At 44.8% G+C, this 16,187-nt stretch overlaps 1 protein-coding gene across 1 annotated transcript in view; it reads right to left on the bottom strand.

The window, feature by feature from the left end:
• USP34 (ubiquitin specific peptidase 34) overlaps window positions 1-16,187 on the bottom strand; it is a 3,618,222-nt gene that overhangs the window by 205,709 nt on the left and 3,396,326 nt on the right. Inside the window, exons 73-74 of the mRNA XM_069608012.1 lie at window positions 16,029-16,153; window positions 13,614-13,737 (exon numbers count right to left, since the gene is read on the bottom strand). Coding sequence (XP_069464113.1) covers window positions 13,614-13,737; window positions 16,029-16,153 — 249 coding nt within the window. The remainder of the gene's footprint in view (window positions 1-13,613; window positions 13,738-16,028; window positions 16,154-16,187) is intronic.

Raw genomic sequence — 16,187 nt, 5'->3', positions numbered from 1 at the left:
CTATCCACAAAGGCTTCTAGTAGATATAAACTGGAGGGTCGGCGCTGGTCCACAATGGTAACTGGGATGGTAAAATGAGAGGTCAGGGGAGTTTTTCTTGCGCTCGACAAACCGACCTCTAAGTTTGCCGGGCGTTAGAGTTTTCCGCCTCAGTTATCTCCTTTACCCCATCCATGGCACCTACAGTCTTTCGGGGCAATTTGACCGGGAAGTTGCAAAGAAAATGGCCGGATTGACCGCAGTATAAGCATAATTGTTCTTGCCGCCTTTTATCATGTTCAGCCTTAGAGAGGGGACCTCGGACTCCCCCCAAGTTGCATGGGTTCAGGATGTGTTTCCGTGGACTGACAAACTGATGTCCCCTTGGGCCGCATGTAAAATGTCCTGCTCTCCGTGCGTGAGCGGTCGGCCCTCCGGGTCTGCAAACGATGATCGAGCTGAAGTGCAAGGTCTGTATACTCGGTGCACCCATCGGGGGGGGTTAACTACTTGTGCTAGGATGTCTTTAAGCTCTCCTCTTAGCCCTCGGTAGAAAAGGGTTGTCCGTTTTTTCTCGGACCAGTTTGTTTCGGCTACCAGGCGGTTGAAGGACGACACGTAAGCCAAAAGATCCCGATTCCCTTGTCGCAAAGATAACAACTCGTCGTCCAAGGCCTGCCTGTTAGGGAGAATTCTCTGTTAAGGCTAATTTCCCAAACCTAGTGAGTCCCCCAGCAGCTTTGCTGGATTTTTGGGGTTTAATTGTTTCTCCTGCTAAGAGTGAGACTCTTTTTCTCCCACTCTAAGACATGATTTGAGATATCCTTTGACTTTGTAATGTGTTTAATGGGCTATGGGGTCTTTTACTCCATAGGGTTTCATGTGGTTTTTGGTAAGTGTGTTACACAGCACCCTCAGTGCAGTAACCCAGGGGTGTCATAAGGACCCCCAAACATAGACTCCATACCCTGGGACTGACTACTGTTTCCCAGGGCATGTAAAGTCACCATTGACTTTACTAGTCTTAAATTGGGAACAGGACCAGTACAAACCATCATATTGTGGAAGTACTGGTAGGGGTAATTAGATTGCCCCTGGGTCTGTTTTTCGAGGGGGCACTGTGCAGTCCCCCCTCGTCGAGTTTCTGGCTGGTGGCAGTGGTTATCACGCGAAATATTCCACCGAAATATTTCCTATGGGATTTTCCCATTCATTTTAAACGCACCACTTTTTGGTGCAATGTTAAAGATACCGCTGGGTTATTTATTTAATATTTATTCCCCAGTTGGGTCTTTTTGCCGGAACTCGGTTTTAAAATGGCATTTGTGTTCACCCCTGTAACTCCAACCCAAGTCGAGCCCTTTGTTCCACTTTTTGGCGGGCTTCTCCACAGAAGCCTCCAAAAGTGGTGCCACTCTGTCTGGGTCTACAGGATGTGTGGGAGGGGGGTTTAGGCACCCTGGACTGAGTTGCCCCGGCAACTTAAGTCGCACTCTTGTGTGATTGGCCCAGTGGTGAGCCGCCCGGCTCACCACTTAGCATGTTTGAGTGACAGCTAGGACTGATGAATGGGGGTTTTCTACATAAAAGCAGGGCTTTGGGGACTGGAACTTCAGAAGTCGCCACAGCACCAAAGAATCCGAAGAGGGAGAAGCAGAGCCGAGCTGCAACGACGACACTACTGGAGGAGCCCTGCTGAACCGTCTCACCACTTTTCCCGACGACAGAGGAGATCTTCATTCCGAGGAGTCTTCTTCCTTTGACTGGTGGGGATAACCAGTTTGTCCGCCTTTTCGCCTTCCCGGATCATCTCGTGGCCGCCTTGCCTGTGCCAAGCACCCCGGCAACCGGGATACCACGATTTACCACTACCGCAAATAAAAGGGTAGTACCTTTTAACCGGAGAACTCCGCGGCTGGTTTCTTCCCTGGCAGTGCAACGACCTTCAGCTTTCCTCCACGTTGAGATCTTCTCTTCCTCTGGACGGCGCCGCGACTTGTACCCGCTGCCAGGAACAACTGTCCCCGCTGGAGGATCCTCTCCATCTTAAAGGTACTGTGCCCGCTTAGCCTCCCTTGCAACGATCTGTACGGGGTGTCTATTAAATCCTCGACTTACCACCTGGGCTGACCCCTAGGCTGGCTAACTGAACTTTTCTGAGCGGAACTAATTCCTTTTTGAACTCTCTGCAAGACTTTTCAAGCCTCTTAAATTGTGCGATCTTGGGCGCATTGGTGCTCTGCTCTCTCTAAGAGGGAGCCTGGCCTCTGAACTTTTTGCTCACAAGTAGACTTTGACTTTCCTGCCTTGCTGGGTGCTTCTTAAGTATTAGTGGTGTGTGCTTTTCTAATTTCTGCCTTTCCCTCCCTTTTTTTGATAACTTATTGGAGTGCCATCTTTAGTTAAGCGCTCACCTGTGTCTGAAAATAAGTGGTGTTAACTAAGACTTGTCTAATAAGGAATAAGGGATGTATATATATTACTAGTGACTGTGTTTTGAACTTGCTTACAATAATAGTGCTGGAGTGTTTCTATAAGTGTGTCTTTAAATAAATAATGATATACTTTGATACCAAAGCTCTGGTCAGTGTTTGCTTGTGCTACTGTATTTTGGTACCTATCTTGTATACTCTATATACTGTCTAACTCTTCTTGAGAGAAGTCTGGCTGCTCAGCCACAGCTACCAGGTAAATATGGGTGGTACAGACTGCTACCAATTGGGTTTACTGCCAACACCTGTAGCCTTAAGCCTTTTGCAGTGGTCCCTAAGGGAACTGCACAGGTTTCTGCCTAACACTGCCCTTGTGTGCTACGGGCAAAAAGCTTTTCTAATTCCTGTTGAAAGCCCGCAATATTTCGAAGCAAGGGGTCATCCCGGTTGACTAACGGTACAGACCACTCCGCAGCATGTCCCCCCAAATATGACAACACAAAGGCTACCTTGGACTGGTCTGAGGGAAATAACCCCCGTTTACACAGAAAATGTAGACACTGGTTCATAAATGTGCTGAATTTTTTGGGCTCCCCAGAGAACCTCTCTGGGGCGCCAGAGGTACTGGAGCTGCTAAGGTGCTGGGTTGGTAGAGTTGGTGTGGCCGTGACTCCCCCTGGTAATGGGGCGATACCCGCTTGAGTCTGAAGCAATTGGCAAGCTATCTCATCTGTCTTATCTTGGTCAACTGCCAATTCACGCCTCAAGGCGTTTGTCTCCGAACAAGCTGTGTGTACCTCTGCCCTCAGCTCCCCCAATAACTGTGACAGTTGGTCTACATCCGAGGTCTCCATCGCTCAGGCGGAGGTGTTTTAAGGTCGGCTTCGTGTTCTGTCACACTCACCTGAAAACTCTGCAGGAGCGATGGATTCTCTCGACCTCTTCTCTCCTATCCTCTGAATTCTGTTCTATCTCCATCACCTGGGGTTCTTCCTGTAAGGGTAAGTTAAGGACGGGTTAAGTACTGTGCCTGGCCTTGATAACAACGCCCCTCCCAACTTCCTGAGTGAGCACGGTGTTTAGGGGCTCACCTCTTATTTTGGTAAGGCGTGCTCTCCGTCCTGGCTCTGCAGGGGCGCTATGGTGCCGGGCCGTATGGCTGTTGTGCTGTATGGAAGCTGTCCTCACTTGTGTGGTTTGCGGCGGAAGAAAAGGCGAGACCACCTAGAACTTTTAGAAAGTTCAGGCGATCTGAAATAAGTTCAGGGACAGTTAATTCACTGGCCCTTATATGGTGGATGTGAGAGTTCAATGTCCAAGTGTCCTCGGAGGCCCAGTTACTTCACTAGGCGCAAGAATTGTCTTCAGCGACTAATCCGCCTTTCTCTTGTCTTTTTCCTAACAGGTTTTGTCAAGAAATACCTCTGCAGAAATGAAATACAATGAGCTGCTGATGCCAGATGGTCCGCGTGATGAAGATTGAGCTGAAAAGACGATCAGACCCGCCAAAAAACAGGTGAGTAGAAAAACGAAGTTCGCTAATGCTTTCTGTTGTTTCCTCCTTTCAGATGCGGAGCCCGAAGAAGCAAGGATGCCGTTCGGCCGAGGATCGGGTATGCAGAAAGCTGTGGAATTGCTCCGGAGGCTGAACCAGGTAAGCGCATGCTCACTGCTACAGAGAAAACACACAAAGCAAGTCTTGCTCTTTGGGCGTGGCTTTTATAGAGAGCCTCGCCCAAAGACTAGAGCGTTGCATGAAGTCCAGATTGGCACAAAAGGAATCCATGTAAATGGAACAGGAAGTCCCTTGCTATTCTATGGGGGGTAGGCGGTTCCTAATGGGGACATGGATATCAACCTGACCTTGCCCTCCAAGCTCTCACCCATAATGCTCCAGACTGATTTCTCTTTGTGCCATCATGAACTGGGTATGAAATCGACTGGACAGTTCGACCTAACCTAGTACCCATTAGAGTGGACGTCACACTAGGGATATTATTATTGGCACGCCCTGTTGACGTCCCTTTTCGAGTTTTGAAAACAACAACTGTAATACTCCGCAGCTTCCACTAGATGTCGGCTTATGCATAGCATGGCATCTAAGCAGATTTGACAAGTATCAGAAATATATATATCTTTCAGGCTTTCCCCACACACTTCTCTAAAACAGGATTGACCAAGCCCTAGAAAGACTTCGCTTATTTGGAATGCAAAAAAAAACAAAAAACAAGGAGAGCTCAGAAATCAATGACAACCAGCGTGGGTGGAGAGGGCTCGGGTGGCGGCAGGGAAGGCTGATGAGCTGTCCATGCCCCAGACCTACTCCAATACTCTGTAGCTGCCAAGCTGTATATTTTTGGCGCATGGATGAAAGGCCAATCTGATAAACAGTGGTGGGGAATGGACTGTAAAAAAAGCGGGCAATATAGGTGGAATCTAATTTGGCTACAGAGAGATCATAGACCTAAATCACTATATTAACCCAGTGACCAGAATTTTGTTTAACTATAGAATGAAGTGGTGACTAAAGGGTCTGTCTCCTTTCATTCCCTTCCATGGCAACCTTGACATTGTCCCAGGTTATGGTGAGGGGCAAGCTTTTCAACTGGATGAAAGGGAATTGTATTGGGCTCTCAGGCACATTCCTTGGTGACAGGATTAAATCTTTTCAGAACAGGTTATCATGCCATGTTCTTTCTAGAGAGTGGCGCATTCTCGCGTTTTTGTATCTTTTCAAGAGTGTATAAGGCGAAATTCTGTACACCAGAGTCTGGTAAGTTTGAATACTTTCAGCATCATCTCTGGGCTTTAAATAAAGGAAACGGTAATATGAACCAATGCCACAAGGGCCTATACAAAGTTTGACACTGCATTAAATACTTTCATGGGAATTAGCTCTAATTTTTACAGGGTCCTGATAGCTTCTAGGACGCATCTTGCTGGAAATATCAGGGCACATGAGATTGTGCGTGTGGGGGGATGGGAGGGTCAACAAGGAAGGAATCTTCCATGGGACCCAGTGGTGGCCCTTCTGGGCCTACAAATATGTGATGTTTATCATCTGTCTGTGTCAAACAGATGCTTGAAAACCTTTATGATTCTTGTAGCTAACTTGGTTATTAGCAGAAGGAGGAGAAATTACTTACTAAAATGATCTTTCAATGGATTCTTCTCCCGCAGATTCCTCATCTTGATAGATATCCTCGTCCAGCTCTGTTGCTTGGAAACTTTTTCGACAGGGGGCGTAGTGGACCTCAACTCGCCCGTCAATTGCCGACCCGTCGTGGTCGGTGCTCGTATATATAGCACATCACAACACCCCATGCTTCAGTTCCTGCCTTTTCCCCCCCGTGCTCGAACGGTGAAGAGGAAAAACAACAGGAGGGAAGGCTAACCAGCCTATAAAAACATAACAATGGGAAACACCCCAGGGGGGAGACCACCAATCAATTAGAAACTGGAATAATACCATTTTTTTTTAAACAAGCGTCTTGCCAATAGTACGGTCACCTTAGAGCCATTACAGTCGTCTTTCGCTTCGGCAGAAGCATTAAAACATAAGAGCTTTCTGAACGGGGATCGATGGATGGAAGGGGCGATGAGGAATCTGCGGGAGAAGAATCCATAGTAAGATTGTTACAGTAAGTCATTTTTCCTTCAATGGATTGCTTTTCTCCCGCAGATTCCTCATCTTGATAGACCCCACAAGCAGTTAGGATAACAGAGGATGGAAGAAAGTGTTAAACATGCAGATTTTGCAGAACTGCTCTACCAAACCGTGACTCAGCCCACGTGAAATATCCAAAGAATAATGCTTGATAAATGTGTGCAAGGACGACCTTGTGGCCGCAAAATATATGTCCCTAACAGGAACCCCTGTCTGTAGGGCTGTAGAAGTTGAGACACCTCTGGTTGAATGTGCCCTGATGTCGGGAGGAAGCTCCCTGCCTGCCGACTGGTAACATTCAGCTATTCACAAAATAAACCAACGCAACAGGGTTTGCTTGGTTATAACAAGACCCTTACAGGATAATGAAGGGGATACGAACAACTGGTCAGTCTTCCGAAACTCGGATGTACGAACAACATAAAAGCTAAAGGCTCTTTTGGGGTCAAGACGGTGGAACCGCTCTTCCTCCTTTGAGGGATGTGGTGGAGTGTCAAAGACAGGCAAATCAATAGATTAAGAGAGATTAGACTCCAAAACTACATTATGAAGGAAGATAGGCCTGACTTTGAGAGAAACTTTCTCTCCAAAAAATTGTAGAAACAGAGGTTTGCAGCACATATCTTGCAACTCACTAACCCTCCTGGCTGACGTGATTGCAACTAAGAAGGCTGTTTTAAGAGACAAAAGCCTTAAGGAACAAGAGTGCCTGGGCTTGAATGGAACTGCCATCAAATGGGTCAAAACCAGATTAGGATCCCAATCTGGGACACCAAAGGTAATTGGTGGACACTTATTGAGAGGGTCCTTCAGGAATTGGGCCATAATCCAAATAGTGAAGAAAGAACCTTGATCCGGGCACAGAGGAAGGCTTCAATGACAAATAGATGTCGTGAACATCAGCCTTATGATGGACAGCTGATGGCGTTTTATGCGCCTTTGTCGGTGTCGAGCACGATGGCATTGCCGACGCTGATGGTATCGATCGAATGGTTAGCGCTGGGTCGGGACCACCGAGCACTGTTTTTGCTGCCAAAGCTTGCTGGTCGGGATGAGGGGGGCGCGCCTACAGCAGCTTGATTGCTAAACATTTCAAGCATTTCAGTTTTGAAACTTTCACACTCTTCCCGAGTGGTCAGCCCAGGCGAGGGCTTACCTCTTTCTGACAACGAGCTAGACTTGTGTCGATGACAGTGACACTGCTACTTCTTTTGTGAGGAAGACGAAGAAGAATGGCTTCTTGAGTGCAAACGCTTCTAAGTTTTTCGGCGATGCTTTTCCTTCCCCTTTTCGGGGGTGGACTCCTCCATCTCGGCCTCGGAAGACCGGAAAAGTGACTGCGCCAGCGATTTAGAGGGCGGTCGGCCCAAAGCAAGTTTCGCGGCTCTCTCATGTAGGGATTTTGATTGCATTGTCGAGCACGAAACACATGTCTCTGTGTCGTGACTCGCACCTAAGCACCACAGACAAATGTGAGGGTCGGTCACCAACATTTTGGACTGGCAATCAGTACATCTTTTGAAGCCTGAAATCCGGTGAGTAGACTTAGCAGTCTAGTTTAATGTACAACATGTAAATGCATTACCCACCTGCACCTCCCCTGTAAGTAAGCTCCCCACAAGTAACAGCGCCTCGATGCCCTAGGGCTGTTTGTGCACTAAACAAATGTAAAAAAGAAATAAATAGGTTTTTTGAAGAAAATAGACAAATTAATTGTCAAAAACATTGAGTGAAGACTCGAATTTGTGTTTCCGATTCAGCGTGCAAGCGTGTGGATAAAAGGAACTGAAGCATGGGGTGTAGTGACATGCTATATATATGACACCTGACATCACGTCCGGAGCAGACGATCGAGCACTGAGCAAGACGGCTCGACAATCGACCGCCGAGTAGAGGTCCACTACGCCCCCCTGTCGAAAAGGTTTCCGAGCAGCAGAGCAGGGCGAGGATATCTATCAAGATGAGGAATCTGCAGGAGAAAAGTAATCCATTGAAAGCTCCTTCTTTGACTTTATGGACGAATAAACACTGGCAATGTTGATGGAAGGAATTACTGCAACTATTCAAAACACTGATGCATGCTTTCTCAGGAATTGGCAACTATTGATTTATTTCTTCGCCAAGGATAATGAAGATTTTTCTTGCTCTGCACACCTCAGAGCATTGGAATTGTTTAGCCCTTTCTGAAGGAGGGGATTTGCGAAATATACTGTCTTTGTGTCCTGTTTGTGATGCAATGTGTATTTCTGCAATGATTTTCTGGGCCGCTAACATCTTGGCAGATAGGGGGTGGGTCAATTGGTGAGCCGATTGGTGGGTTTGATGATCAGAATTCCGGGTATTATGCTAACAGATACAGTGGAATCTATACATTTTTATCTGGATATCTCAGAAGGAATGCTCAAACGTTTAATAAAAATGTTTGGGAAAAAAAGATATCCAGTGCAGAAAACACTACGCTATGTCACCAACATAGTGATGTGTGGCAATAGAGTGAGCTGGGTGTTCATATGGTTTCTCCCTCTCCTTACCCCAGCTGTCTGTTCCCTTGCCCTACCGTTATACACTATTTCTGTGCCATGAACCCTCTAAAAGCAGACCCCCTTTCTGCTGCCTGTAACGTCTTCCGACATCTCGGCACACTCGCTGCCTGGCCCGCCTCGGCTGGCCCCTCTAAAATGGAGGCCTAGCGCTTTGTTTACCGTTGCCTAGCAACGTTCCCCCGCTCGGTGCAAAGCATGCAGAATATCCGCCGGCAGGCGGAAGCCGGCCCGTGAGCAAAGGCCCACGGGAGATAAGGCGCTGTTTGCCCCTGTTCGCCACGGGTCGCCTGTTGCCGGACGCTTCACAAAGGTAATTACTAATGAGCAACTTTGAAGTCTTTGCAACCGCCATTCCTACCTCGTGACCATCTGCTCGCCATTGCTCAGAAAATGCTTTGTACCTTGCTATACGAACTACATCCTGGATCCAGTTTCATATCACTTACACTGCCTCACAGTCAGTGCCAGATGTGAATAGTGGATTCATACCTGATAGTGCCTCTGCGCACCCTGTGGAAAGTACATTTAACATATCCCATGTAAGTGATTGCTTTAGCATACTATGATAAGTTTATAGCGCCTATCCTAGGTTGTTCTGTCTTGTTTATGATACGCCATGCCTTAGCTGTTCACTGTGGTACACTCAACTTGGCTGAACTTTACACTGCCTTGCCTAATTGCATTAACAACCTAACTTTGCACACCCCTCAGCCTGGTGTATACTGCCCTTGGCTTTAGCTAATGTGCCTGATATTTGAATCTAGCTGCGCTGTATTTTGCACTGCACTCCCTGATGTGCCTGATATTCGAATCTAGCTGCGCTGTATTTTGCACTGCATTCCCTGATGTGCCTGATATTCGAATTTAGCTGCGCTGTATTCTGCATATTTGAATCTAGGGGCACTCAGACTGCTGTATATTGTGAAATATCTACATCCTGCCACCTTAAAACTTGTCAATGCCTGTTAGCCTCAGTTAGCCCGCCTATACCTAGCCTTCTTAAAATACACTGAAATATCTCAATTTTGTACCTAGCCAGTCAGACGCTCCTAGCTTGACGGCACTAAGCAATCTTACGTGCACCTGCGTTCCAAACCGCACCTGGCTTGTTTGTCGCATCCAGGCTGCTCGCTTTTAACCAGTTAGCATGTACTCCCTAAATCTAGTGAAACAAACTATTGCTGCCAACTTTAGGATAGCTAAGTTACCTCGCCTCATCACCTCCTCCATCATATTAGTAGCATTATCACTTAGCCTAGCTACTAAAGTTAGCATACTGTCCCACAGCACCAGGCCACTCCCTACCCACCACCCATACCACACCATGCCGATATCACAACAAATCATAGGAACTATAGTGAACCAATATCAGGAAGATACTATCTTACAAAGGCCTTGTAGTACCGCAGACAGAAACCTTAAACTGCGCGCACGCCTACCTAAATTGCACGAACTACCAGCTAAGAAAATTGAACAACTCAATCTCCAAAAAAAAAAAAACACCTACTGTCGAAGCCAATTATAGAATATACCAGGAAAGATAGCAACCCCAAAAAACTCACACAAAACTGTTCCAAATTCATCACCACTGCTAGTCTCAGTTCCTCGAACCCCAAACCTGAAAGTCACAAACATCATCTCAAAGATGCGCTCATTAACGCTAGGTCGCTAGTAGCACATGCAACAGAGATTTCAGACATCATTCTCGCAGACAACCTCGATTTCCTGGCTATCTCAGAATCGTGGCTTCATGATGCAGCAGGCCCTGCCCTATCATTAGCAGTTCCAGACAATTATACCATCTTACGAGCAGACAGACACACCTCTCGAGGTGGGGGCCTAGCTATCATAGCCAAGCTTAGTCTTGACATGAGAATTACCCAACCCCTATTATGAAATCTTGCGAATGCCTTGCGGTCAAAATTGCCACTGCTAACTCCCAAACACTGAACCTCATCCTTATCTATAGACCTCCAGGTCCTACTGGAACCTTCGCTGAGGATCTATCTACAACCATATCCAACAACCTAAAAAGCACCTCCCAAACAATAGTGCTAGGGGACTTCAACCTAGGCTACAATGACGCTAAGGATATCCAGTCCACAGCTGCAGCTCTGATCCTAGAAGAACTGGGTTTCTCCCAGAAAGTTAACCTTCCCATTCATGACAAAGGCCGCATCCTTGACTGGATAGCGGAACATAACTGTGGAGTAACCATCACAGAGACTGTACCCCAGATCTGGACTGACCACCATCTATTACTATTCACAGTAGCTACGAACTCGGCCACGGCTCAGTCCCCACTTGCCCCTCCCATGCCCACGAGGAACAAAAAACTTATGACTGCGGAAAAATTGCTGCCCATCATACTACCACATCTGAACTCGCTCCCAGCGAATACAGATCCAAATGTGCTAGTTGAACAATTTAATGAAACTATCAACACAGCCCTTGACCACATAGCTCCGCTCAAGCTACGTAACAGTAAACCGAAGAAACATCTCAACTCATGGTTCACTCCTCACCTAAAAAAGCTCAGGCTAATCAAAAGAAATCTTGAAACCACCTGGAGACTCTCTCCCTCAGCCGAAAACAAACTCAACCTAGCCAAGGCATCTTCCCAATATAAGAAAGACATCTTACTAGCCAAACGGGAAACGTACAACACCAGAATATCACAATCTAAATCTAGTGTCAGAGAATTGTTCAGCATCCTTAAAGAACTGGAAACTCCTATTGCCCCCCGAGAAAACTGCACCAAGGATACAAATTGGTGCTCCAGCATACAGTCGGCCCTCACCAACAAAGTAGCCAATCTACAAACTAAAATTGCCCTCAAAAAAGCATCTCTTACACCTCATATCCCACAGACTACCTTTCTAAAACCTAAACAAGAATCACGTTTCTGCTTCTCTAAGGTATCGACCATTGAGGTAGAAAAAGTTATCTTGGGACTTAAACCATCCAACTGTAAAGGCGATCAATGCCCTGCCCAATTAATCAAGGATGCTGCGAGAGAATTATCGCCATTCATAACCAAACTCATCAACTCATCCTTTACCACAGGCACTGTACCGAATAACCTAAAAGAAGAGTCCTGGGTACTGCCACTCCTCAAGAAGCAAACCCTTGACCCGGCCATTCCTACCAACTTCAGGCCTATTACGACCGTGCCCTTTCTTCTAAAAATCTTAGACAAAGTGGCATACATGCAAATACAAAACTTCCTTGAATCCAACCTTTTACTTGGAACACGACAATCTGGATTCCACCCACAGCATGGGACTGAGACAGCCCTATCGATCTCAAGGCCCAAATAGATCAATGTAGAGACAATGGCCAAGCAGCCCTTCTCCTACTGCTAGACCTCTCAGCGGCTTTTGATTTAGTCGACCATACAGTCTTATGTAGCCACATAGACTCTGCAGCCCACTTCTCCAAAGAGGCCATAATATGGATCAAGTCTTTCCTGAGTAACAGAACTATGAGAGTCTTCTCTCCTTCAGCCTCAGCAGACCCGATCCCCATAACATGTGGGGTACCTCAGGGATCCTGTGTGTCACCCAACCTCTACAATGTATTCACAAAGCCACTCTTTGACGAAATGGATCATCTGGGTATTGCCTACACCAATTACGCAGACGATACCCAGATTCTCCTCCCACTTTCAGGAGACTACGTCAGGGATCTGGCTTTAGTGAATAAAATCTACAGCATCGTTCAGGCATGGATGGCCACACACGGCCTATGCCTGAACGATGACAAAACTGAACTCATTATCCTAGGCACCCCGACATACATAACCAAACTCAGCCCGGATTATGCCAATTTCATCATCGATGGGAACAACATAAAAGTAGCAAAGGAAGTGAAGACCCTAGGCTTTTACCTAGATGCCACCTTGAACTTTGCTAAACAAGTTAACTCCCTAGCCTCAGCTACCTCATACACATGCAAACTCATCAGAGCGAGCAAACAATTCCTTTCTACAGACAGCTGCATCACGCTTGCCAGAGCCCTCATACTATCCAAACTGGATTATTGCAATGGACTATACATTGGGGCTAATAAACACACTATTTATAAAATCCAGGTCCTCCAGAACAATACCCTGAGAGCAGCTCACAAGATTAGCAGAAAGGAGCATATATCCTCGGTAAGAAGAGAACATAAATGACTATCCACACAGGATAAAATTCAACTCAAAATTGCCACCCTCACCCACAAGTGCCTAAACAACAAAGCACCACCATACCTCAAGGATAGGCTACACCCTAGAACCTCGACCAGACCCACAAGAACAGCAAATGCTAACTGCCTACAAGTCCCGCGATTTAAACTCGCGACTATAGGAGGACAGAGCTTCCCAGTCAAGGCAGCGCAGCTGTGGAACTCACTACCCCTTGGCATCAGAGAACCCCAGCCCTTTGCGAAATTCAGGCAGAACTTGATCAATTGGCTGAGAGCAAATGACGCCTAACTAACTACCCTGTCCTGACTGTTTCCATTGGTAAACTAACTGAAGCTCCACTGGCACCCCTATACCAGACTATCTAAATCAACTTCCTTTTGCACTGGAATATTCCGGATACCTGTATATTACTACTGTATATATTATTGTATACTATATATTGTATGTATATTACTACTGTATATATTATTGTATACTCCCGATAGTATACCCACACCTGTAAAACTGTGTTGGCTCTGGACCTAGTTCCGGCCGTATATATATTTGCCTACTATATACTGTATATTGTATGATACCCTGTACTGTTACTAGTTATTATGTACTTGTAACTAAGTTGAGCATATTCTTGTCCTGTGCGCCCTGATGCCCCAGGCAAATAATAAACTAAACTAAACTAAAAAGCCACTGTCCATGAAGGCATAAAAACTACCTATGTTTACAAAAATAGATAACTGATTCAAAGTTGTCATTTAAGTCATTTCACAATAAAGGATGAAGACAAATGAAATTCACATACTTACTCAGCTTTATTAAAGTTTCAGTAAACTTTTCACAGTTGATAGCAACTCGACAGAGCAGATGTATGAATTGATGATAAGACAAGAGGTAATCCAAGAGCATTCGATCATACACATCATCTTTGCCCTGAAAAAGTAAAGGAACAGTTCTGGTAAAGGTGTACATCTCTGCTACCTTTAAAAACAATGTATTTTTGCATGTTAATTGCCAACAAAAAAAGAAAGCAAAAATTACTTAGTACTTCATCTTATTTAGTACGGAGGCTAGAAGCACTGAGATCAATTCCAAGCTTGGTTGACAGAGAGTTTCTGTGCACTGACAAATAAGTTGGTCACACATCATCTCTGCAAACTGCAAACAGTGTCAGTGCTGTTTTCATTCCTTTGACTCTACTACTGTTTGCTTAGCCAGGAACACAGCCTGTTGAGACCTCTGATGGATACCCTGACTTAAGTTATTACTTTAGTCATGGAGGGTGGCAGCTCCTTTCAGTTGCTCAGACTCACTAAGGCAATTACTGAAAAGAATCACTGAAGTGGCAATAAACAGATACATGTCCACTTACATCCAGGTCTTCTGATTGGAAGTGAAAAAAAATATCTGAATGATCTGGAAACCAATAAACCTCAGCATATGCCATCAGCTAAAGCAAACATGACATGCGGAAAATAATTTCTGTATCACAGACGGAAATACATTTCCTTGTAAAGGCTCTAATTTTGGTATGAACATGAAATGGCTGTAGAAGACCATAGATTCCAAAGACGGTAAATTACAATAACTGGGCGAAAAAGGAAACAACTCAAAATATGATGCAACTGTTCTTTCAAGAAGTAGAAATATAAACTCTGTGTTAAGTATACTCCATTATATTTCAGGTGTTTTGTTGGAAGTCGAGAAATATACCCTTATCCTCATATAGCATCCCAAAAAACTAAGCAGAATAAAGTATTTGAAAAGGAAGCAAGAAACTGCGCTCCTTTGCCTTCAGCATATATAGCAGAAATATGTGAATAGGTAAGGAAAAATGGTATACTTGTATACTGATATACCAAATTAGTATGTGTACTTGCTTGTGTGTAAAAGAGTGTGTGTGGGTTTTTGTTGGGTAGCCTTTAATGCTCCTCCAAGGAAAGGCCACAAGATGGTTACCAAAATGGAAAAGCTGTAGCAAACATTAATTACTTGCAGGAGTTATAGTAATGCCACATTAACTACTGTTCTATTGTCAGAACTGACCTAGCATTTGAAATCAATTTAGATTTGTACTACCATGGGAGTCTGCTATACTCTAATGTTTTTTTTCATCAAGTGGATTTTTTATTCAAATGGGTCATTATTGGAACATTTCATTATTTTCCATTGTAATGCAGTGGTTTGTTGTTTTCATAGATTTGGTTGGAAAGATGTTTATGGTATCATTTCTTTGTTGGAGTCTATGATAACAGTTTTCATCAAAAGACCATCTTTCACACATCTATAATGATAATATGAGGGTTCTTCATTGTTTGTTTCTCAGAATTTGAGAACAAAAATCAACAACGAACTATTTCGAACTATTACAGAACCATTGCTCAAACATCCCTCCAAACATGAGCTCAATGTTTGTACTGTTTTGATAAAAGGCTGTGACGTATGTGAAAAGTAGTGGCTGGTGGATGTCCTTAGTAACTCCTATCATGCATTCCTTGAGACTTGAAACTGTCTATGTAGTACAGTAAGACGTCTCTGAGACTGGTGGTTGACCCTCCTCCCCCCCTTCAGAAATGTGCTGAAAATGGAAGGTATGATTGGTTTTTCTGAACAGTTGAGATGTTTGGTGGGACGAAAGACAGGCAAGTCCAAACATTTCTATTTTTCCCCCCAGGTAACCACTTATTCTCAGATGATCATATGTTGGATATGTGGGTGTTTGGCAAATAGTCAGTGGATCAGTACACAATATAAAAGGCCTCATAACTAATCATCAATATTTTGGATAATGTTTCCATCTCAAGATCATTAGTTATAGCATAGACAGATTTGCTCATATGGTGTATGACATCATGTGGTGTCCCTCAGCAGAAAAATCCCAGCTCTCGCCCAGCTCTCTATGGTCCTAACAACAGGGAATATCCAAACAGCATGTGAATCTATAAAAGATCCAATGCTAGAGAACTATATTATCTTTAAAGATTAAAATCTTAGCACTAGAAGGCACTCATCCATAGATCCAATACAGTGAACTGAATAAAACCAGTACCACCAGGTAGTGCGCAAATAGCCAGCTAAAAAGAACACATTAACTTGATCCAAAATGCCAAATGGAAAGACATGTCATAGTTGGAAGTTAAAGATTCAATGGCATACATCTGCATTCAATAGAACAGATTCAAATTAATCTTTAATACACCAATGTGTATTGTCTAACAACCTACCTTGCTGGTTTCAACCATTGTGGGTAAGAGGCACATGTTCAGCTCTGGCCTGGGAGGGCGAATATTGCTTTTGCCTGCTATTAGTTTCATGTTTTCACGACATGGGAAGTAGGGGCCAAGAGACACTGCATGAAGGGAAATGAAAAACATTACTTAAGT

Source organism: Ambystoma mexicanum, chromosome 4q (assembly GCF_040938575.1).
Source record: "Ambystoma mexicanum isolate Mex_15411 chromosome 4q, UKY_AmexF1_1, whole genome shotgun sequence".
Lineage (NCBI taxonomy): Eukaryota > Metazoa > Chordata > Amphibia > Caudata > Ambystomatidae > Ambystoma > Ambystoma mexicanum.
This window is presented reverse-complemented; position numbering and strand designations above follow the sequence as displayed.